The following is a 21,803-nucleotide window of genomic DNA, read 5'->3' as shown; positions in this document are numbered from 1 at the left end:
ACCCGACTGCAAGCCCATCCCTTGAAAGGACCCAGTAACAGCCGCAGGCCCACATGCACAGCTCTAACGTGCAAGTCAGAGAAGAACATCAGCTAAAACTTCTACAGGCCACCCACACACGACAAATGATGTACACATGATTTGAAAGATGGAATGTCTGGGAGACCCACAGGCTTTGGGAAAGATCCTACAGCATGGAGGCAAAATTGGTGTGCTGTGCTAAAAAGGAATAAGTACAGAACTGCTTTGGGATTGGTTTGGTGGTTCTTTCTTTACTCTCTTGTTTTTCTCTTGTTTTTTTCTTTTTGTCTTGCTTTTGCTTTTGCTTTTTCTCTTTTATTTTCTTTTGATTGTTTGCTTTTCCTTTTCATTTCACTTTTTTATTTTCTTTTTTCTTACTTTTTCTATGAAATTGAAACTGTGAAGTTTCAGCCTCCATTTCTCAGTATTTATCACACGTTTAATCTCTCCAATAAAAAAGCCTTGTCCTTCAGAGACAGAGCTCCAACAGTGTTCAAAAAGCAAATGTGAAATGTCAGGCATGGCTGGAGGTCGAACTGGCAGGTTTCTGAACCGCTTACCTGCCACTTCCCTTCTGCTGCCACCAAAGCTACAGCAGGTGCTGATGGGCTGCAGGGGACATTGTTAGAAGGGGACCTTCCAAAAAGAGGTGGAAGCAGTGGCAGCAGATGGCAATGGGATTTTGTGCAATGGCGCACAGAACACGGGACAGGTGAGAAAGACAGCGGCATCCGAGAGCATTTGCACCTTACCAAGGAGTTTCGTTCCAGTAAGGAACTTCCCCTTCCACCATTTCCATGGCCACAATTCCCAAAGACCAGATGTCTGCCTTGGGGCCATGTGGCTGACCTTTCAGGACTTCAGGCGCCATCCACCCAGGAGTCCTGCCCACTGAGCTCTGCCTGCTCTGCTCAGGGGGCAGCTGAGCAAAGTGGCCAAAATCAGCTGTGGACAAAACAACACGATGAAAGCCAACTCCAACTAGGAAACCAAGCAATGAATTCCCCACTCTCACTCTAAGAATGTGCTGTTGACTCTGCTGGAGAACCGTCCACACTCGTTCTGCTTGGGGTTTAAGCCAAGGAACTTTGGATTAGTCACTTCGAACAGCCAGGTTTTTCAACAGTGCTCACAGCAGTGGCCTTCATTCTCCTAAAGGTTTAGATTGTAGCTCTCTCCCTCTAGAAGGGACACACACAGGCCAAGGCCACTTTTGACTGCTTGTGCTTCCTTGTCACACCTCTGTGCATGTTGCATTTGTGCCTTCAGCTTGCAGCAAGGGCCCCTACACTCCCACCTGCACCGTTTTTGGGGAGCTGGCAGTCACTCAAGTGCAGCCCCACACCGTTCAGTGCTTGGAAGGCTGCAGATGACTAAGAATATACCACCCAGCTTGACAGAGCCGTCAGTTCCCAGAAGGATATTGTGGCTCTTCACATCTCTGACAACGTGGTTTGAGTGTAGAAAATTCAGTCCTTGCAGGCACTGAGAGAGAAAACAGAAAGGAGAGCAAAAATGAATGTTGTGATTTCAACCCCACAAGAAAGGAAACAGCCCAAAAATTCCCACTCCAGGGAATGGGGCGTAATGGCAGAACACAGTGCCACTGAGAGGATGAGCTTGCTGCTCCAAGACTAGCAAGCAGCACCTTTCTAAGGAATGGCATGTCAGCTTTGGAAAGAGCAGCAGCAACTGTTGGTGTAGACTGTCCCCTGCAAAGCAGCCAGAATGACTGCTGCTGCAGTGCATGTGCTCAGAAGCAAAGAGCATTTTGGCTGCACTATTTCCCTTTCCAGCTGAGGACTGTGAGAAACAGTCTCTCTTTTTTCCTTGCTGTTTCAAATTTTTTTTGAAAACTTTGCTGCCACAGCACTTCTGCTTTTACAGGCAAGGAACACCATGCAGAGAAATCAAGGTAAACATGTGGATAGGCAAAGGGGAGAAAAGCAGATACAAATGAAAGAGACAGAGCGAGAATCCAACAGCAGGAGATAAGTGTACAGGAACAGAGTCCAGTGAGTGCAGGGGCCCTGGCAGGCACTTCACTTGAGATGCTCTGGCTTGCCCATAGCATACCAGCAACACAGAAACAAAGCCTGGAATCACTCCAGATCTGAGCCCCAGTTTCGCAGACAATCCTGCCCAAGCCCTGAGAAGCACAGATGGGATCGCTGACCTCCCGACAGATAATTGCCATGTCCTCTTCTGTCAGGGAGGTCCTGCTCAGGACATCACTCAGTGTGCCTCCATCCATGTACTCCATCACCAGCCAGAACTGCTTATCCACAAGGTAGCTGAAAGGAGGAAACAAGGGCGTGGAGATCAACACACATGGCTACGTTGCTGTTTGGAAGACAAGGCTTCATTCTTGTTTCCAGGTCCTTTGAGACAAGGGCAGAATAAAAGGAATCCACATTCCCTCTCAGCTGTGCAGTATTGGCAGTCTATGCAGTCTCAAGTGGAATGGCATAGCTGCAAAATAGGAGATGTCTTAGATGGCTAGCAAGCAAAGAGTGCAGTTTAGTAACTCTCAGTATAAAAAAAATGGCAGGCATGGTATTTCTGGAAAGAAACACCTAGCTTCCTGGCATGCAAAACCACGAAAAGAGGGGACACAGTCCAAGGCAAATCCTTGTTAGTTTCTCCACACCTAAGAAGACACTTGAAACAATCAAGCCCCAAAAATGTGGTGGCAGTGAACTCACAGGCTATTGGTTTACTGAGATGTGACCCATCCAGGTTTTTGAACACTTTTCAAACTACTTCTGCCAGGGAGTAGTCATGCAGACAAGATGCTCTCTTCCCATCCATTGCAGATGAGCACAGCAATAATAATTACCAGTAATTGACAGCTCTATTTTCTGCCAGTGACCAAAGTGGCTTTTACCTTGCTGTTTGCAGAATGTAAACAAACATTCATGGGACAGGAGCACAACACTCACCTGTCTAAACAGCTGACCAGGTTGGGATTCCCACTCATCTTCATGATCATGAGTTCATTAATGTTTAATTCCTTCCTCCTTGGTCCTCGGACATTGATTTTCTTTATGGCCACCTAAAAGGACATTGAAAATCAGTCACTTCCATTTTGTGGCACGAGACCACAATGCACTTGGAGCAAGTGATTCTGGAATGACACAGCTGAGCTGTGCCAAAGTGCCTTGGCATTAGACAAAGGAGTCATAGGAACTGACATTCCAACAGCCCATTTCTCTGCTCCTTTGGGGGCCAGTCACAGGACACATGGGCACTGATGTTTTGTCTCGTCCACTTGGTAACCAGGATGTCTCAGCTGGGACCCACAGACCTCTGACCACGCTCTTTGCTGCTGTGTTTGGGATTCAGAAGTAATCCACTCCTTAGTGATCTGTGGATACACCTTGGCTATGGGCAGGGCTTAGGGCTTTTAGGGACACCTTGTAGATCTCTCCCTACGTGCAGTTCACAAGTGCAGCACTGCAGGTGGCTAAAGGAACTCCCATAACATTCAGATATCTTTGCTGGCAGCCAGAAATGAGAATTCAGGACTCAAGCTGCAGCCCCAAAGAGCAGGGAGATGCTCCAAGGCACCACCTTTGTTTGGGTAACTGAGAGCGAGGGAGAGCGTCCTTCTCTGAAAGGAACCCTGCCCTCCTTGCCTTCCTTCTGGAAGCTGAGAAGGACAAAGACTGTCCTAAAAGCAATTTGCAGGCTGGCACCAGTCTGTGCTTCCTGTGCCTCTGCTGCACAGCTCTGCCCACAGCTCCAGCCACAGCTGACACCAGAGAGGAAAGCCCTGGGGAGCAGCAGAGTCTGTGGGAGCTGTTGACATTTACCTCTCTCCTGTGGCAGTGTTGAGTGCCTTACAAACCTCTCCAAAAGTCCTAGAAACAAAAGAGCAGCAAAGAAAGGAGAAACCCTTTAGATGTTGGAGTGAGCCAGCCCAGACAGGAGATCTCTGCTGGAACTGCCCAAACCCTGCAGGATGCAGGAGGGCTCTGTCAGAAGGCAGATGATGCATTTCCTCTCAAGTGCACGGCCACTGGGCCTGCAACGTTGGGGTTTACTGCCTCAGCTCAGAAAGAGAGCCTCTCCTTTCTTCTTGGGTTTCAGTTTCTAAAGTGTGCAGTTCTAATCCTGACCAAGGAATATTTCTTCAGGAAACTCTACGAATGCAATCCTGAGAACTGTTATCTCACAGCTCTTAGGGAGTAGGTTTCTCTTTCAGGCCAAGAAGATTCTTCTCCCTGTATTAGTGTGGCCAGATGATTTAGAGCTATACAAAAATGCTAAGGAAATTAACAGGGAGCTGTCCCACACTTGAGAGACCAGGAGATCTACCAGGTCCTGTTCCCTGCTACAGGCAAGATCTTGGCACTGTGGAGATGTCTTTGACAATGCCTTCTGGCCAGGCTCACAAATTCTGATGGTGCTGAGAGATGGGACAATCTAGCCTCAGTGTCTGAACATGTTTGCAGCTTGCCTGACTTCAGACAGGATAGATATTCCAGCAGAAAAACACCTGGCCCACGGATTTGTAGAAGTAGCTGTGATTGGACTCACCCGTGGCCGATATTTTCCAGTTCCATATATTTTGTCATGGGATTCTCCATGCTCACGATTCTCCCTGAGGGAAACAAAATGCAAGAGGCTCATTTTGAAGCAGAGATCCCAGCTTGCAGGAGATACAAAAGGCAGCCCCAGGGCCTGCGGCTCTGAACCCTTGGTGGTCAGCTGGGTCACAACAAGCAGCCAGACAGCTCTGAAGCACAGATGGCCAGCAGAGACTGATTTTCCACAGAGATCCTATAGGGAATCCTGAATGTCCCTGTGACATCAAACTGAGGAGGAACATTTGGTACAGCTATGCTGACACATGCACACAACACACTGTCCCTCAGAGAAGAAAGACACAAGACATACTCAGCAGCTGCAGGGAGTTGTCCTTGACCTGCTGTGGCTGAGCAGCAGCTGTGGCAGGGCTGGACATGAACAAACTGCCCGGGATCCACTTCTCAGCTTGGGGAGCAAAGGCTCCGATAGAAACGCTGGTGCTGCTGCTGCAGCAGCTACAAGAGAAGTCTGCATAGATCTGGGAGAAGAAATGAGTTTGTGTCAGAAGGTGCTGGCACAGATTCCCCTGAGAGCCATTTCAAATGCAAGCCTTAGAAGAGGGTCTGCCACATGCAGGGCTCTTAAAATGCATTTCTTTGGATGTCCACTTCTGAAACCAAACGGTCAAAACCAAAGGCTGGTTGAAGTCAAGTTCATGGACAGATTCATGTTCCATTTCATGGATTTTCTGGAGATGACTGCCACAATGACCATTCCACTTCCTCCCCAGCACTCCTTGCCCCATCCAAGGACTGCAGATGCACTTGCAGCTCCTTATTCAAATGTTCTACCTCCTCGCACTGAGTCGTCTCGTCCTCCACCTTCAGGTCATGCTCAACCTGCAGCACTTCTGGTGGAGACACTTCCTGTGCCTCACACCCATCCTGAGGCTCCTCAGTGCCAGCCATTTGCTGGAAGTCTTTGCAGGCTGCCAGGTGAGATGTCAACACTTCCTCCTCGAGTCAAAGAGAACAAAGCAGTCAGAGACTACGGCTTGTCCCTGTTAGCCCAGAGTCATCAACTGGGAGGAAAGGGAAAGATCAGATTCACAAGGGCTACACAGGGCTTGTTTCAGTCCTCCATCTGGGTCACCACATTCCCATGTAAAAACACCTCAATAAACAAGGAGAGCAGGGGGAGGCCAGCAGGAGTCAATTTGGATGACTGCTGGCCAGAAGGCAAGGACCAGTTCCACTGTCCAGGGCAGCAGCTGAGGTTCAGGTATCAGGAAATGTCTTTTTCTCAGTGGCTGTGCTGGACACCTACAGCAGGATGGCACTCAGAGGTATCACCTCACTTGCCTGCTGCTCTGCAGAGGAAAGGCAAGAAGGGCAGGAAGCACCAGTTTGGTGACTATGGTGGCTATTGCTGTTTCACTCACTAGCTTTTGTAGAGCCCAAGGGTTGGACCGAAGTCTGGCTTTGAGCATTTTTATTTCTTCCCCCAGCCTCTTCTCGCCTGTGTTGATCCTAGCCTTAATTTCCTCCAGCTCTCCTTGCAGCTGTTCCTTGACGTTCTGTAAAAAACAGAGAGAGGATGTTCCATGAGTGGAGTGGCTGCCACTCTTACACCAACCTCACCTTGCTGATCGCCTCTCTGCTGATGGAGATCTGTCCCCTCTTGGATGCTCCTCAGGTCTTCCTTCTTCCTGCTCTTCACTGCCTCGATGTCACTCTGAGCTTCGGCCAGCTCTGCTTGTAGCTCTGCCTCGATGTTCTGTACACGCAAATGCAGAGCAAGTGACAGTGGGGAGCTGCCATCAGGCTCAGCTTTTTCCTCTTTCAGCCCCAAAATCACACTCATTCTGCCACTGCTTTCTGTTTCCCTGCCCACCTCTGCTTCCATTGTAACCCTCTTTCCCAGGGCTGATCTCTGCACATGACAAGGCTCTGTGCTTTCCGTGCCTCTGGGACTCCTGGCCTCCTCAGTGCCAAGAGCTCTGTTTTATGCCCCTCTTCCTGCCCTTCACTCTGTCACCTGCTGAGCCAGGCTTACCTGGCCATTCTCCTGTGGCTCTTCCACCTGCAGCCTGAGCTGCTCTTCCTGCTTTTGGCCTGGCAACAGCTCTCCCTGAGTGTGGCATGGCATCTCTGATGGAACGATCTGCTCATGCTCTTTCTCTAGAAGGACCTGCACAGAAGGCAAGAGAAGTTGCGTTTCAACTTCCCATACAATAGCTGTGGGCTCTGCTCACAGACTGAGGGGCTCCCACATTCCCAAAGCACTGTGCTGCTGCTCTCCTAGGTCATTCTCTGCCTGTGGAAGGCACAGATTCCCAAGTGACACTGGCAAGACAGTCATGGTCCATGTGGAACTGAAGCTCCAGCTGCCTCTCAGGCAGCTGGCAGGGAAGGCGGGACATTTCTCAAGGTCTGCTCAGGGCTTCCTTCCACTTCTGCTGTGTCCTGTTTGTCTTTCTGTAGAGACTGACACCCAGCCCTGTCCCACAGCTCCATCCTGCCTCTGCAGGTGGCTTCCTGTTGAGCTCCCTCCTAATAAGAGACCCTTCTGGAGTTCATGTTCTCTTCAGGCCTGCACTGCCATTCCTGCCTTTCTGACATCTACCCTCTTGTTAGAATCCTGCTCATTCAGCAGATAAGGATGTGTGCAAATATCCTCTGATGGAGGTCAGAGAGGCTCTACAGCCACCTCAGTCTCTGGAGGAGAGGACCAAGGTGTTGATTCTCCCCCTTTTGACAACTCAGATTTCAGTCCAGGAAAACAGAGACCTTAATTAGGCACAATCAACAAATTAACTGACACACCCCTGAGGATGCCAATGAAGGAACGATGATCCATGGAACTGTATGTATGACCAGAGTCATCAAACACCAGCTAAACCATGGAACTTTTCCACCTCACTAGGACAGGCAGAAATTGAAACAATTAGCTGGAGGCTGCGGGGCAGAAGAGGCTGAGGAGGAAAACAGCTCTGAGGGGAAAGAAAAGCCCATGTCTGCTCAGGGGACATCACAGCCTGCTCTGAATCAGTCAATGAAACATGTCTCTTCCCGAGAGAAGAGAGACATATATTTTCCAGAATATTTACACTGAAAATTACATTCTAGGAAATCTGCTCCCATACATGAAGATGGAAAGGAATGTTGACCTAAAGGAATATGGGATCCTCGAAAACAAAGAAAATGAACAGTATTAATCCACCTAAGAAACCCATAATCCAACAAAACAAGGTGAATATATCATCCCCTCCACTGCCAAAGGACTTGGATGTAGTGAGGGGATGCTAAAAGGAAATCAAATACACAATCTACCAGACAAAAGCTCCCTCAGCACCTCTTCCCTGGCCTTGTCCTCCCCACCTCCCTGTCCTTCTCTGGACACGCTCCAGCCCCTCCATGACTTTCTGCTCCCCAGGGCCCAGAAGCACACAGCACTCCAGCTGTGCCCGCAGCTCTGCCCAGCACAGGGAGACACAGGTCACTGCCCTGCTCCTGCCCTTCCCCTAGTGCTGACACGGGCCACCATGCCCTTGGCCTTCTTGGCCACCTGGCCTCATGTTCTGCTGCTCTTGACTGGCACATCTGGCCTCCTTTTGTCCCACACAGGTCCCCAGGCACACAGGGGCACATTTGACTGTGCACACAGCCTCCAGAACTTCCACATGTCCTTCCCACTCTCAGCCACACAAGACAACAGGCAAGGACTTGCAGCTCCATCCCCGCTCCAGGTCCAGTGCAGCTGTCAAAGCTGCAGACTTCACCACAGAATGGAGCAACAGAAACTGCTGCTTCTGGGTTTTGCCCGACAAGAAGCATTCAGAACCACACCGTTGCTTTCCTTGGCCACACAGGACAACAGTGGCCCCCACGGCTTCAGGGCAACACAATCATCTCCTTGCAGCTTGTCAAAAGCCCAAAGACAGCTGGGCCAAAAGACTCTGTACAAGTGAAGAATGACCCAAGAAAACTGCACAACACTTCCATAAACCAAAGACAGGCTTCCCAAAGGGGAAAACAAACCAACAAAACCTTGTGAGCTCCAGAACGAGCCCGTGCGCCCTTGGCCGTAGCGCTGCAGAAGCCAAGGCACAGAGCTTCCCTGAGCCAAGCAGCCACATGCTCACGTGGAGCAGCAGCCCTTTCGTGCCTCAGCACGGCAGATCAAAGCCCATTTTCCAGCTGTCACTGGCTGGGGGAAACGCTGGGTTCGGGCAGGACCGCAGCACTCGGCATCCTCAGCCAGCAGCAGCAAGTGCTGGCTGGGCAGAGACTTGCACCTCTGCCTTGCACTAAAGACAGCACCTCCCAAAGTGGCACTTACTGTCTCAGGAACATCTGGATGTGGTGTCACCACAGCTGGAAGACTGTGGAAATTTGCTCCTTTGCTCCTCTGGGCCTCCTCTGTAGCAGCAGAGAAGGGCAGAGGAGACACGCAATTGGTTCTTCGTTCTGTGGAAAGAGAGAAGTGAGGGACAGGCATGAGCTGTCATGCAGAAGCTTCTTTGCTTCACATCTACAAGCAGCTCTAGGAAGGAGAAATCCTAAATCTGATAGCAATGGGATTCTAAGTCACTCTGCCTAAATGCAAATGATCTGACATGACAGAACTGCCTCTGGCTCTGAATTCAGTCTTCCCCCTGGCTACCATGGGCAAGCAAAGTTCACTCTGCAAAATGGAGCTTTTATTCCTTTACAGCTCTGAAATGGAGAAGTAGGAAATGGCTGGCAGCACCTTGGCTCTGGCTGCTGCAGACATGGAAAACTAAAACTCTATCAGAATTGCATCCAAGCATCAAAAGCAGGAAAACTTGTGCAGAAGCATCTTTGCTTGCTGGGCAAAGAGAAAATGAATGGGTCTTCTGCACAGGGCAAACCCACAAACCAACAAAGTAAAAGATCGAAGCATCACCTCCTGAATTGTCTAAAGCACTTGGATGTAGTGAGGGCATATTGAGCAGGGAAACAGCCCTTGTGCCAAGCAGGGCCATCTGGGCATTTCTGGAATTGGGCCTGAAGGTCCCCATGGGGCTCCAATGATTTTGGCTAAAGCTGCCTCAGCACCTCCTCCCTGGCCTTGTCCTCCACCCCAGCTCCAGCCCCTCCATGACTTTTTGCTTCCCAGCCCCAGAAGCAGACACAGCACTCCAGCTGTGCCCGCAGCTCTGCCCAGCACAGGGGGACACAGGTCACTGCCCTGCTCCTGCCCTTCCCTAGTGCTGACACAGGCCACCATGCCCTTGGCCTTCTTGGCCACCTGGCCTCACGTTCTGCTGCTCTTGACTGGCACATCTGGCCTCCTTTTCCCCGCAGATCCCCAGGCACAGGGGCACATTGGACTGTGCACACAGCCTCCAGAACTTCCTCATGTCCTTCCTGCTCTCAGCATCCTCAGCCAGCAGCAGAAGTGCTGGCTGGGCAGAGACTTGCACCTCTGCCTTGCACTAAAGACAGCACCTCCCAAAGTGGCACTTACTGTCTCAGGAAAATCTGGATGTGCTGTCACAACAGCTGGAAGACTGTGGAAAGTTTGCTCCCTTTGCTCCTCTGGGGCCTCCTCTGCAGCAGCAGAGAAGGGCAGAGGAACACGCAATTGGTTCTTCGTTCTGTGGAAAGAGAGAAGCGTGATGGACCAGCCTTGAGCTGTCATGTAGAAGCTTCTTTTGCTTCACATCTACAAGCAGCTCTAGGAAGGAGAATCATAAACTCTAAAGCAATGGGATTCTAAGTCACTCTCCTAATTGCAAATGAGCTGACTCAACAGAACTGCCTCTGGCTCTGAATTCAGTCTTCCCCCCTGACTGCCATTGGCAAGCAAAGTTCACTCTGCAAAATGGAGCTTTTAGTCCTTTACAGCTCTGGAATGGAGAAAGGAAATTGCCAGAAACTGTTGGTATTTGACGCAGACTTGGAAGTAGTTTTCTTTCCATCTACCCAATGTCTTTCTTCTGCATTTTTCTTCTACTTTCCCAACCCACGTCTCCATTTACAGTTTTCAAACTCCGGAACATCAAAAGTTCCTGTCTCACTCACCTCAGGATCGGCACCGCTGAATACCCGGGTCAGGTGACCTGTAGTGAGCAAGGAATATGAACCAGATTCTTTGAGAATAGGACTTGGGCTGGTAAATCCCACAGGACAAGGAACCCAAAGAGAGAGTATTTTCCTTCACAGCATCCCTTCAGGTGACACAGTTCTTTCCCACAACCACCAAGAGAGCAGAACAATATTTGTGGCTGTGCCCACACTTTGCCCTGTTTTGCCAGTAAAGGAATAGAAACTTGATCAAGAGAATGCAAATTGTTCTGTGATGCTCAGTGCTCCTGTTCTACCAATCACTCAAAAGCTTTTTTATCTGTTCTTCAGGTGCATTTTTTTTTAATTACTTGCATGCAGTAAAGCTTATTAACTTGCTGAAAACAGTTGCTCAGAAAAGCTTCTCCCAAATCCCTGTGAGCTGTGGCAGTTCTGCTGTAAACAGCACAGCAGCAACTCAAGGGTTCAGGAGCAGACACTCACTACTTTGGAGTTTGCACTTCATTGCAAAGGGAACACTATTTTAGCATTCAGTAAAGGGTCAGTAAGACAGTCATAGCCTCTCATGACAAAATTTAGAAAAAGAAGCATTTTCTAATTCTCAGAACAACTGCAGAGCTTTTAGAAGGCCTTCTGAGAAGGTCTCCCAGTCTCCATTTTTAAAGTTGTCCTGCTTGACCCTGCCAGCTGAGGAAATGACAGACTCAGCGGCCACAGACTCTCCCCTGGAGGGAATGGAACCCCCACAGGTTCCCTTGCAAATGCTGCCCCTGTGGCTACAGACACCCCCTTTTTAGCCAATGTCGACAGAGCTTTACCAAACCAGTGGCATCCTAATGGTCTTTCTGTTCAAAATCCACCCAGTCACTAAGAACAGCAGGAAGACATCTAAAATCTGGGTTAGGTTACACACAGGGAAAACCTCTACTTACGTGCCAGGTTTGTCAAGTAATAGGTGGAATACGATTCCATACACAGCACCAACTGCTACAGCGACCTGCTGAATCATTGTAGCAGTGCTGTGTAAATTTGCAGATGGTGCTGTAAAAGAAGAAAAAAATAAGGCTTCTGTCAGTGTGCAGCTGCCCACTGACAAAATCCTGAGCCAGGAGAACACTCCTGCGCTGAGCAATCTCAAGAGCTACTCCTGCACTGAGGAAGCTCAAGAGCTGCTCTGGCACTGAGGCCTCCCGTGCAACAAGGCAACCTTCTGATGTCACCACGAGGACGTGGCAACCGTGCCCTGACATCACAAAGCAAATGCTCTGCCCTAATTTATGAACTGTGTGCCAAGCAACCCAACCTTCCCTGCAGAAAACACAAAATAGCCCAGGAAGTTCTCCTGTGTCACAAAGCACACAAACACCCCTGGCTGGCCAAACCCTGTTGTTCAAGGGATCTGAGGGTAAAACCAAGAGTGCCCCAAGCACTGTGCACTCCAGCCTTTACCCCAGCTGAGCACTCTGATGGCACCAAAGTAAAGGAAACCACACCAGGAAAATGGCCCAAAGCACTGCAGAACTAGGAAAGAAAGTGCTATTGGAATAACAGCTGAAATCACTCCGAACAAATGTCTTTGCACATTTATTGGATATGTCCAGGGCTCCTGTGTATGTACATTTATCTCAGCCTCTATTCTCCTTTGGAAGTCCAACTGGCAGGATCTGCCCACCACCAGCAGCTGCTCCAGGTGGGAGTGAACACGGCTTCTCCACCTGGCAAACCAACATTCCAGGGGTGCCAATTGCCAGAGGCTTCAGTGTCCCAGGTGAAGCCAAGGCAGGAGCAGGTTGAGAGGTGCTGGCACTGCTGCTGCTCTGTGCCAGAGAGCCCTGGCTGGGCAGGGCACGGCGCCCACTGCACTGCGGGCTCTTTCCTCTGCCAGAGCCGGGCACACCTGGGAACAAGTCATGATGACTTGTGGGGAAACCAAGGCCTTTTGGGGGCTGCACTGCTCTGCACACCTTCAGGTCACCTGCAGTGCAGGGCTTTGCCACGCCACAAAGGTAAACCAGAGGAAAACAGCTAGAAAAGGTTTCATTTCAACCTTTTTTTATTCTTTAATAAAATGACCAAAAGGAAGTTCCCAAGCAGGGCCAATGCCCACTGCCAGCTCAGTGTGACCAAGGAGGCATTACTGTATTTTGGCACTGGGTGAGTGGGGAATCACTTCCCTAACACATGCACACCCATGTGTTTGTATCCATGGAACTAAGACATACTCATGACTTGGCTGAAACTCACAGGCGAGGCATTCTACAAAGTAATTGACATGTTTAAATCACTTCTCCAAAGTTACAGACATTTCGAGGTGGGGTTTCTTAAGAGTGTTTGGCAGTCATCTGGTGAACAGTGAATTCCTCAAATTCTCCTCCTATGGTCAAGAGCCTCGTAAATCTACTTTCTTCTCATTGAATGCATTGCAGCTGTCTTCTTAGCAGGCCCACTTTCTTTATTCTCAATGCTAAGATATCCATTTGCACACATTAATCAATGGTGTGAAGGAATGCTGGACTAAGCACTGCATGTTAAAATTTAAGGAATTCACAAATCGTTGCAGGTAAACACTTGCTTAGTATCTCTGGTTCCTTCTCTGGGCATCAAACACAAGCATTTTATGATCACGGATCCAAGGCCACGTCCAACCCTCCAGTCACCCACCAGCCCTTCTCTCTTCACAAACAGCAGCTCCAGAAGTGCCTTCCCTCACTGGCTCAGTCACCAGCTGTGTCAGAAGTTCTCTGTCCCACACTCCAGGAGCACTCTGGACCCTTTGCTCTCCACTGCACTCTGCTGCCAGCAGACATCACCACCCTGTTCCGTGGCCCTTGCAGGACCCTGTACCTACTATCCCAGGGCACCTGGGAAGAGGGGCGTCACAGGGGAGAGGCACCCGCCGCGCTGGGCAGGAACCAAAACCCTCTCGACTCACAGCTGCAGGCCTGGAACTGCACAGGATGCTCTGGCTGCCCCCTGCTCACGGGCCTTTGGCTGGAAATGCACTTTCTGCCTCATGTACAAGGACCACAGGGGTGCAAACAATGGCTGGTGGGCCGTATTCCAAAGGCACTGCAGTGGAGGAAGTCATGCCCTAATGACTGAGAAATGTAGCAACCCATTTTCAAGACAACATTAGTACAGAAGGAATTATCAAATCTGGTCTTGAACTGGAAGCAGATACAGAATAATGCCCACCCTACAGAGAACAAATATGGTTTTATAAGTTTGGAAATCAGCGTAATTGACAAGAATTCCCAATCAGAAACAACGTTATGAAGAAATATCCCCTTTGCTTCCCCCTCCTCTGGAGCCCCTCTTTCTTGCTACTAGCTGTGTTAGCTCTACTGGCTCTAGTTAGTTTATGGGAAAGTTCTTGAGAAGCTGTTTAAACCTTGCCTTCCAGAAGGCAAGATAGGATGGGAGCCTTTGGAATGTGTTTGTTCTTTCTGCCTATCAGAGGATGAAAAGTACTGAAGTCACCTTGCAATTATCTAACTATACTATAGTCTATAGAGCTAAGAATATATAGAAAGGAAATATAAAAGCAGAAATCATTTTGGCATCAGAAGGAGAGCTTCGTCAAGTCTTAAACACACCTAAACCACCATAAACAGGACTATCCATCTTGAAAAAAACAATGGACAATTCAGAAAGTCATTGTAGAGCTTATTCACAGGGTGACCAGGAAGAACTTTCCAATGCAGCTGAGGTGTGATAGGGTATTTTTCAGAGTCCAATTCAGGGCTTGAACTGGAGAGAGTCATCCTGAAATAGTCATCACCATCTCCTGAACCCCTCTGTTCCTTCCCTGCAATGATCAGAGTTGCCCACCTGGAGGGAGGCTCGGGTGGCATCAAATATGGGTGCAGCACAATGGGAAAACAACAATAACAACAACAGCAGCAGCAACAACAACAGCAACAACGGAAGCATTGCTTTGCAAACTCAGTGCCTCACAGGGTCAGGAGAGATTCCTTGGCTTCCAGAAATATGCCAAAATAGGACTGGCAGGACACTCTGCACCTCTGCCCTCATGTCCAGGACCTTGCTGTCGCAGGCCAACATGGCCCACAGTCCCACTCATCCATTCAGCAAGGTGTCTGCAGCACAGCAGCAGCAGCAGCGCACAGCAGCAGCAGCAGCGGTGCAGCTCTGACAACATCAGGCAGCAGTTCCCAGTCCCTGTGTGTGCACGGCAGCGAGGCCAGCACTGCCAGGGCCAGGGCCAAGGTGGAGAGCACGGGCAGCACCGATCCCCAGGAGCCACCGCTCTGACACTGCCAGTGGGACTCCCATGGAGACAAAGGATCGCAGCTGCCAGGAGCACTGAGATGGGTTTTGCAGTGCAGAGAGGTAGCTCACGTGCCTACCTGAGCCTTGAGTAGGCAGCAGCTAGCTCTGCCAGCAGCACCATCTGGCCAGGGAGCTGCTGTGTTTCAGACTCACAGCAAAGCCCACCCAGCAGGACAATTTCCACGTCAGAGCTGCAGACCTGCTTTCCTGTTCTTACTTGGGTGAATCCCAGGGAAAAATTTTACACTCGTGACAGACCATCTTCTGACCCAAGAGGCTGATGACTCCACTCACAAGGAGTTCAGCACAACCAGAGCCTTGGCAATCCCTGTGGGACCAGCTGAAGACACCACTGCGGCCAAGGGGACAGGACCACTGCCTGTCAAAGGACAATTCTAGTGAAGTACTGAGGACTCAACAACAGGCCCTAAGCCAAAGCGAACCTCCTGACGAACCTTCCAACCAAACACGCGATTTATATTCCCTCATAAACAAAATACCCATGACCATTACCAGTCTGATCTATGAATCCGCTCTAGTGCAACAGGTGTTTACCTTTCCACACTTGGAAGCCAGACAAGGCCACAGAATCTGATCTCTCTCTCTGGTCTTGTTGGAAGATATATTGTCAAAGCACTCCTTTAATTCCTCTCTGAGCCAGCCTAGAGGATGATGAAACCAGATGTTGCTGTACTAGAAGTTTTGGTAGCTTGTTTCTTCAACATGATAAAATCTGTGGCTCACAGCAAAGTTTGCAGCCTCGCCTGCGGCGCGGAGCTGCATAGAATCCCCAGTCACTGGAGTTCCTTTCCCATCCTTTGGTGACAGTGTCTCTCCAGCTGACAAGTGTGCCAGGAGGATGGTCAAGCATTTGAGTAACTGGTGATGTACCTTTCTTAATCCCTACAGGCATCTCGTGCAGTAATAATCAGAGGCATTGCTTACTTACGCTTTGGTACTTCTTTGCTGCTTTGCATTACAGGAATGCCACTTATTCCTTAAGCTGCTGTTGGCGTCTCTGGTGCTGTTCCTGACTGCCGACAAAACAGCGACACGTTCGCTTCAGAGTTGGACTGGGGCGATGCACAAGCGGCCAGGGCTGAGGGAGCCACACACAAGATGGCGGCCAGGGCTGGAGATGACACACACAAGATGGCGACCAGGGCTGAAGATGACACACACAAGATGGCGGCCAGAGCAGGAGATGACACACACAAGATGGCGGCCAGGGCTGGAGATAACACACACAAGATGGCGGTCAGAGCAGAGATGCACACACAAGATGGCGGCCAGAGCAGAGATGACACACACAAGATGGCGGCCAGGGCTGGAGATGACACACACAATGGCGGCCGGAGCCAGAACACCCCACACAAGGTGGAGGTCAGAGGGCAGTGGCAGCCACGCCCAAAATGGCAGCTGGGGATCAGGCTGGTTTCGTCCAGGCAGGAGTCACAGGGACTGTGAGGGGATGGAAACAGAGATGGCAGCTGCCTGAGGCGGATGGTGCAGCTCCCTGCAATGTGTATCCCTCGGGTACGCCTGTTTCTTTAGAACACTAAGAAGACTCTGAAGAATTGGAATTGACACCAGAACTGCAGCAGGAAGTCCAGTGCAGTTGAGGTTGTTCTTCATGAGATTCTGAGCTGAGCACAGCCGTTCTGTTCAGCAGACGCACAGGCAGGGGCTTCTTGGGGCCCTGCTCTGGCACCCATCATTTTGAGGAGGGGATTGCAGGAAAAAAGAAGAGAAGCCCATCAACTTCTGAAGAGGAACAGTCACTGACAGGAACCAGTGGCTTAAGAAAGGTGAGGGGGAAAGGGCAGCAAACGTGAGGTGACGAGTGTGAGACATGGGGGTGAAAAAAGAGGGAACTGTGAGGGAAGAAAAGGGTCGGAAACCTGAGTGGGAAATGGTGAGAAAATTGTGGGGGAAATGGTGAAAAATGAGAGCGAAAATAACAGAGGAAGGTGAGAGGAGGAAAAGGCAGAAAATACAATGGGAAAATTCTATAAACATGAGGAGGAAACGGTGAGAAAATAGGGGTAAAAACTGGAGGGAAATGTGAGGGGAGAGAGAGAAACTTTACTGGCAAAGAGAGACAGAGAAGCAGCAAAGTGAGGGGAACATTGCGACAATCCTGAGGGAGAAGAGTGAGAAAGCAGAGGGCAGAAAAAGACATAAAAGGTGAGGGGGGAAAACGGTGGGAATTTGATGGAAAAGTGGCAGAAAAAAGGAGTGAAAAAAGGGCAGAAAATCAGAGAGAAGAAGTATAAGGACCATGGCAGGAAAAATGATAAAGGAGGGGGAAATTGTGAGAAATGTGAGAGGAAAAGGGTGAAAAACAGGAGGGTAAAACTGAGAAATGGGAGGAGAAAATGCTGAGAAAAATGCCTGACAAACTGCGAGAAACATGACGAGAGGAAAAGGCGGGGTAAGTGGGGAAAATTAAAAGCATGAGGGAAGAATAAAGCAGAAAACAGGGGAATAGGGGAAGCATGAGAGGTAAAATATGAGGGAAAAAAGTCCTGAAAAAGGGTGGGGAAAATGAGAAAAACCAAACTGAGCAAAGTTTCCACAGTCTTCCAGCTGTGGTCACACCACATCCAGATTTCCTGAGACAGTAAGTGCCACTTTGGGAGGTGCTGTCTTTAGTGCAAGGCAGAGGTGCAAGTCTCTGCCCAGCCAGCACTTGCTGCTGCTGGCTGAGGATGCCGAGTGCTGCGGTCCTGCCCGAACCCAGCGTTTCCCCCAGCCAGTGACAGCTGGAAAATGGGCTTTGATCTGCCGTGCTGAGGCACCAAAGGGCTGCTGCTCCACGTGAGCATCTGGCTGCTTGGCTCAGGGAAGCTCTGTGCCTTGGCTTCTGCAGCGCTACGGCCAAGGGCACACAGGCTCGTTCTGGAGCTCACAAGATTTTGTTGGTTTGTTTTCCCCTTCAGGAAGCCTGTCTTTGGCTTGTGGAAGTGTTGTGCAGTTTTCTTGGGTCATTCTTCACTTGTACAGAGTCTTTTGGCCCAGCTGTCTTTGGCTTTTGACAAGCTGCAAGGAGATGATTGTGTTGTCCCTGAGCCGTGGGGGCCACTGTTGTCCTGTGGCCAAGGAAAGCAACGGTGTGTTTCTGAATGCTTCTTGTCAGGCAAAACCCAGAAGCAGCAAGTTTCTGTTGCTCCATTCTGTGGTGAAGTCTGCAGCTTTGAAAGCTGCACTGGACCTGGAGTGGGGATGGAGCTGCAAGTCCTTGCCTGTTGTCTTGTGTGGCTGAGAGTGGGAAGGACATGTGGAAGTTCTGGAGGCTGTGTGCACAGTCAATGTGCCCCTGTGTGCCTGGGGATCTGCGTGGGACAAAAGGAGGCCAGATGTGCCAGTCAAGAGCAGCAGAACGTGAGGCCAGGTGGCCAAGAAGGCCAAGGGCATGGTGGCCTGTGTCAGCACTAGGGGAAGGGCAGGAGCAGGGCAGTGACCTGTGTCCCCCTGTGCTGGGCAGAGCTGCGGGCACAGCTGGAGTGCTGTGTCTGCTTCTGGGCCCTGGGGAGCAGAAACTCATGGAGGGGCTGGAGTGTCCAGAGAGGGACAGGGAGGTGGGGAAAAAAAGCCAGGGAGAGGTGCTGAGGGAGCGTATGTCTGGAAAAGTGTTATTTGATTTCCTTTTAGCATCCCCTCACTACATCCAAGTCCTTTGGCAGTGGAGGGGATGATATTCACCTTGTTTTCTTGGATTGATTTGTTAGGTGAATTACACTGTTCATGTTCGTTGCTTTCTAGGATCCTATATTACTTTAGGTCATGATTTCTTTCCTTCTTCCGTATTACAAGAGTTTTGCTGAATTTAATTTTCTCTGTGGCTGTTCTGGAAGATACTTTTTTCTCTTCTGTCTTGGAGAGACCTGTTTCATTGACATATTTAGAGCAGGCTGTGATGTCCCCCTGTATACGTGGGTTTTTTCCCCTCAGAGGTGTTTTCCTCCTCCAGCGTCTTCTGCCCTGCGGACTCCAGTTAATTGTTTCCATTTCTGCCTGTCCTAGTGAGGTGGAAAAATTCCATATTTTAGGTGGTGTTGATGACTCTGGTCATACATGCATTCCAAGGATCATCATTTCCATCTTTGAATCCTCACGGGTGTGTCAGTTAATTTGTTGATTGCCTAAGGGGTCTCTGTTTCTGCCACTCAAGGATTATCAGTTATCAAAAGAGGGAGAATCAACACCTTGGTCCTCTCCTCCATAGACTGAGGTGGCTGTAGAGGCTCTCTGACCTCCATCAGAGGATCTTTGCACACATCCTTATCTGCTGAATGAGCAGGACTTCTAACAAGAGGGTTGATGTCAGAAAGGCAGGAATGGCAGTGCAGGCCTGAAGAGAACATGAACTCCAGAAGGGTCTCTTATTAGGAGGGAGCTCACACAGGAAGCCACCTGCAGAGGCAGGATGGAGCTGTGGGACAGGGCTGGGTGTCAGTCTCTACAGAAAGACAAACAGGACACAGAAGTGGAAGGAAGCCCTGAGCAGACCCTTGAGAAATGTCACCCTTCCCTGCCAGCTGCCTGAGAGGCAGCTGGAGCTTCAGTTCCACATGGACCATGACTGTCTTGCCAGTGTCACTTGGGAATCTGTGCCTTCCACAGGCAGAGAATGACCTAGGAGAGCAGCAGCACAGTGCTTTGGGAATGTGGGAGCCCCTCAGTCTGTGAGCAGAGCCCACAGCTATTGTATGGGAAGTTGAAACGCAACTTCTCTTGCCTTCTGTGCAGATCCTTCTAGAGAAAGAGCATGAGCAGATCGTTCCATCAGAGATGCCATGCCACACTCAGGGAGAGCTGTTGCCAGGCCAAAAGCAGGAAGAGCAGCTCAGGCTGCAGGTGGAAGAGCACAGGAGAATGGCCAGGTAAGCCTGGCTCAGCAGGTGACAGAGTGAAGGGCAGGAAGAGGGGCATAAAACAGAGCTCTTGGCACTGAGGAGGCCAGGAGTCCCAGGGCATGGAAAGCACAGAGCCTTGTCATGTGCAGAGATCAGCCCTGGGAAAGGAGTGTTACAATGGAAGCAGAGGTGGGCAGGGAAACAGAAAGCAGTGGCAGAATGAGTGTGATTTTGGGGCTGAAAGAGGAAAAAGCTGATACTGATGGCAGCTCCCCACTGTCACTTGCTCTGCATTTGCATGTACAGAACATCGACGCAGAGCTGCAAGCAGCTGGCCGAAGCTCAGAGTGTCATCGAGGCAGTGAAGAGCAGCAACAAGGAAGACCTGAGGAGCATCCAAGAGGGGACGGATCTCCATCAGCAGAGAGGCGATCAGCAAGTGAGGTTGGTGTAAGAGTGACAGCCACTCCACTCATGGAACATCCTCTCTCTTGTTTTTTACAGAACGTCAAGGAACAGCTGCAAGGAGAGCTGGAGGAAATTAAGGCTAGGATCAACACAGGCGAGAAGAGGCTGGGGGAAGAAATAAAAATGCTCAAGACAGACTTCGTTCCAACCCTTGGGCTCTACAAAAGCTAGTGAGTGAAACAGCAATAGCCACCATAGTCACCAAACTGGTGCTTCCTGCCCTTCTTGCCTTTCCTCTGCAGAGCAGCAGGCAAGTGAGGTGATACCTCTGAGTGCCATCCTGCTGTAGGTGTCCAGCACAGCCACTGAGAAAAAGACATTTCCTGATACCTTGAACCTCAGCCGCTGCCCTGGACAGTGGAACTGGTCCTTGGGCTTCTGGTCAGCAGTCATCCAAATTCACTCCTGCTGGCCTCCCCTGCTCTCCTTGTTTATTGAGGTGTTTTATGGGAATGTGGTGACCCAGATGGAGGACTGAAACAAGCCCTGTGTAGCCCTTGTGAATCTGTCTTTCCCTTTCCTCCCAGTTGATGACTCTGGGCTAACAGGGACAAGCCGTAGTCTCTGACTGCTTTGTTCTCTTTGACTCGAGGAGGAAGTGTTGACATCTCACCTGGCAAGCCTGCAAAGACTTCCAGCAAATGGCTGGCACTGAGGAGCCTCAGGATGTGTGTGAGGTCTACGGAAGTTTCTCCACCAGAAGTGCTGCAGGTTGAGCATGACCTGCAGGTGGATGACGAACGACTCCACTCCGCGAGGAGGTAGAACATTTGAATAAGGAGCTGCAAGTGAATCTGCAGTCCTTGGATGGGGCAAGGAGTGCTGGGGGGAAGTGGAATTGGTCATTGGGCAGTCATGCTCCAGAATATCCATGAGAATGGAACATGAATCTGTCATGAACTTTGACTTCAACCAGCCTTTGGTTTGACGTTTGGTTTCAAAATGGACATCCAAAGAAATGCATTAAGAGCCCTGCATGTGGCTGACAGCCTCTTCCTAAAGGCTTGCATTTGAAATGGGGCTCTCAGGGGAATCTGTGCCAGCACCTTTCTGACACAAACTCATTTCTTCTCCCGATCTATGCAGACTCTCTCTTGTAGCTGCGGCAAGCCGCGTTGTCTATCGGAGCCTTTGCTCCCCAGCTGAGAAGTGGAGCCCGGGTATTTTGTTCCTGTCCAGCCCTGCCACAGCTGCTGCTCAGCCACAGCAGATCAAGGACAACTCCCTGCAGCTGCTGAGTACGTCTTGTGTCTTTCTTCTCTGAGGGACAGTGTGTTGTGTGCAGTGTGTCAGCATAGCTGTACCAAATAGTCCTCCTCAGTTTGATGTCACACGGACATTCAGGATTCCTATAGGATCCTGTGGTGGAAAATCAGTCTCTGCTGGCCATCTGTGCTTCAGAGCTGTCGGCTGCTTGTTGTGACCCAGCTGAACCACCAAGGGTTTCAGAGCCGCAGGCCCTGGGGCTGCCTTTGTATCTCCTGCAAGCTGGGATCCTCTGCTTCAAAATGAGCCTCTTGCATTTTGTTTCCCTCAGGGACAATTGTGAGCATGGAAAATCCCACGACAAAATATA

At 50.1% G+C, this 21,803-nt stretch overlaps 1 protein-coding gene across 1 annotated transcript; it reads right to left on the bottom strand.

Moving 5' to 3' along the window:
* Positions 1 to 769: 769 nt before the first annotated feature.
* LOC136373878 (uncharacterized) lies at positions 770 to 14,672 on the bottom strand. Its single transcript, XM_066338907.1, is given in 9 exon segments — positions 770 to 966; positions 1,410 to 1,506; positions 2,198 to 2,315; positions 2,964 to 3,076; positions 5,996 to 6,144; positions 6,147 to 6,330; positions 6,610 to 6,744; positions 9,839 to 10,015; positions 14,631 to 14,672. Coding segments are annotated over 9 exon segments (1,212 nt in total).
* Positions 14,673 to 21,803: the final 7,131 nt, after the last annotated feature.

This window comes from Sylvia atricapilla, chromosome Z (assembly GCF_009819655.1).
Source record: "Sylvia atricapilla isolate bSylAtr1 chromosome Z, bSylAtr1.pri, whole genome shotgun sequence".
NCBI classification, from domain to species: domain Eukaryota; kingdom Metazoa; phylum Chordata; class Aves; order Passeriformes; family Sylviidae; genus Sylvia; species Sylvia atricapilla.
This window is presented reverse-complemented; position numbering and strand designations above follow the sequence as displayed.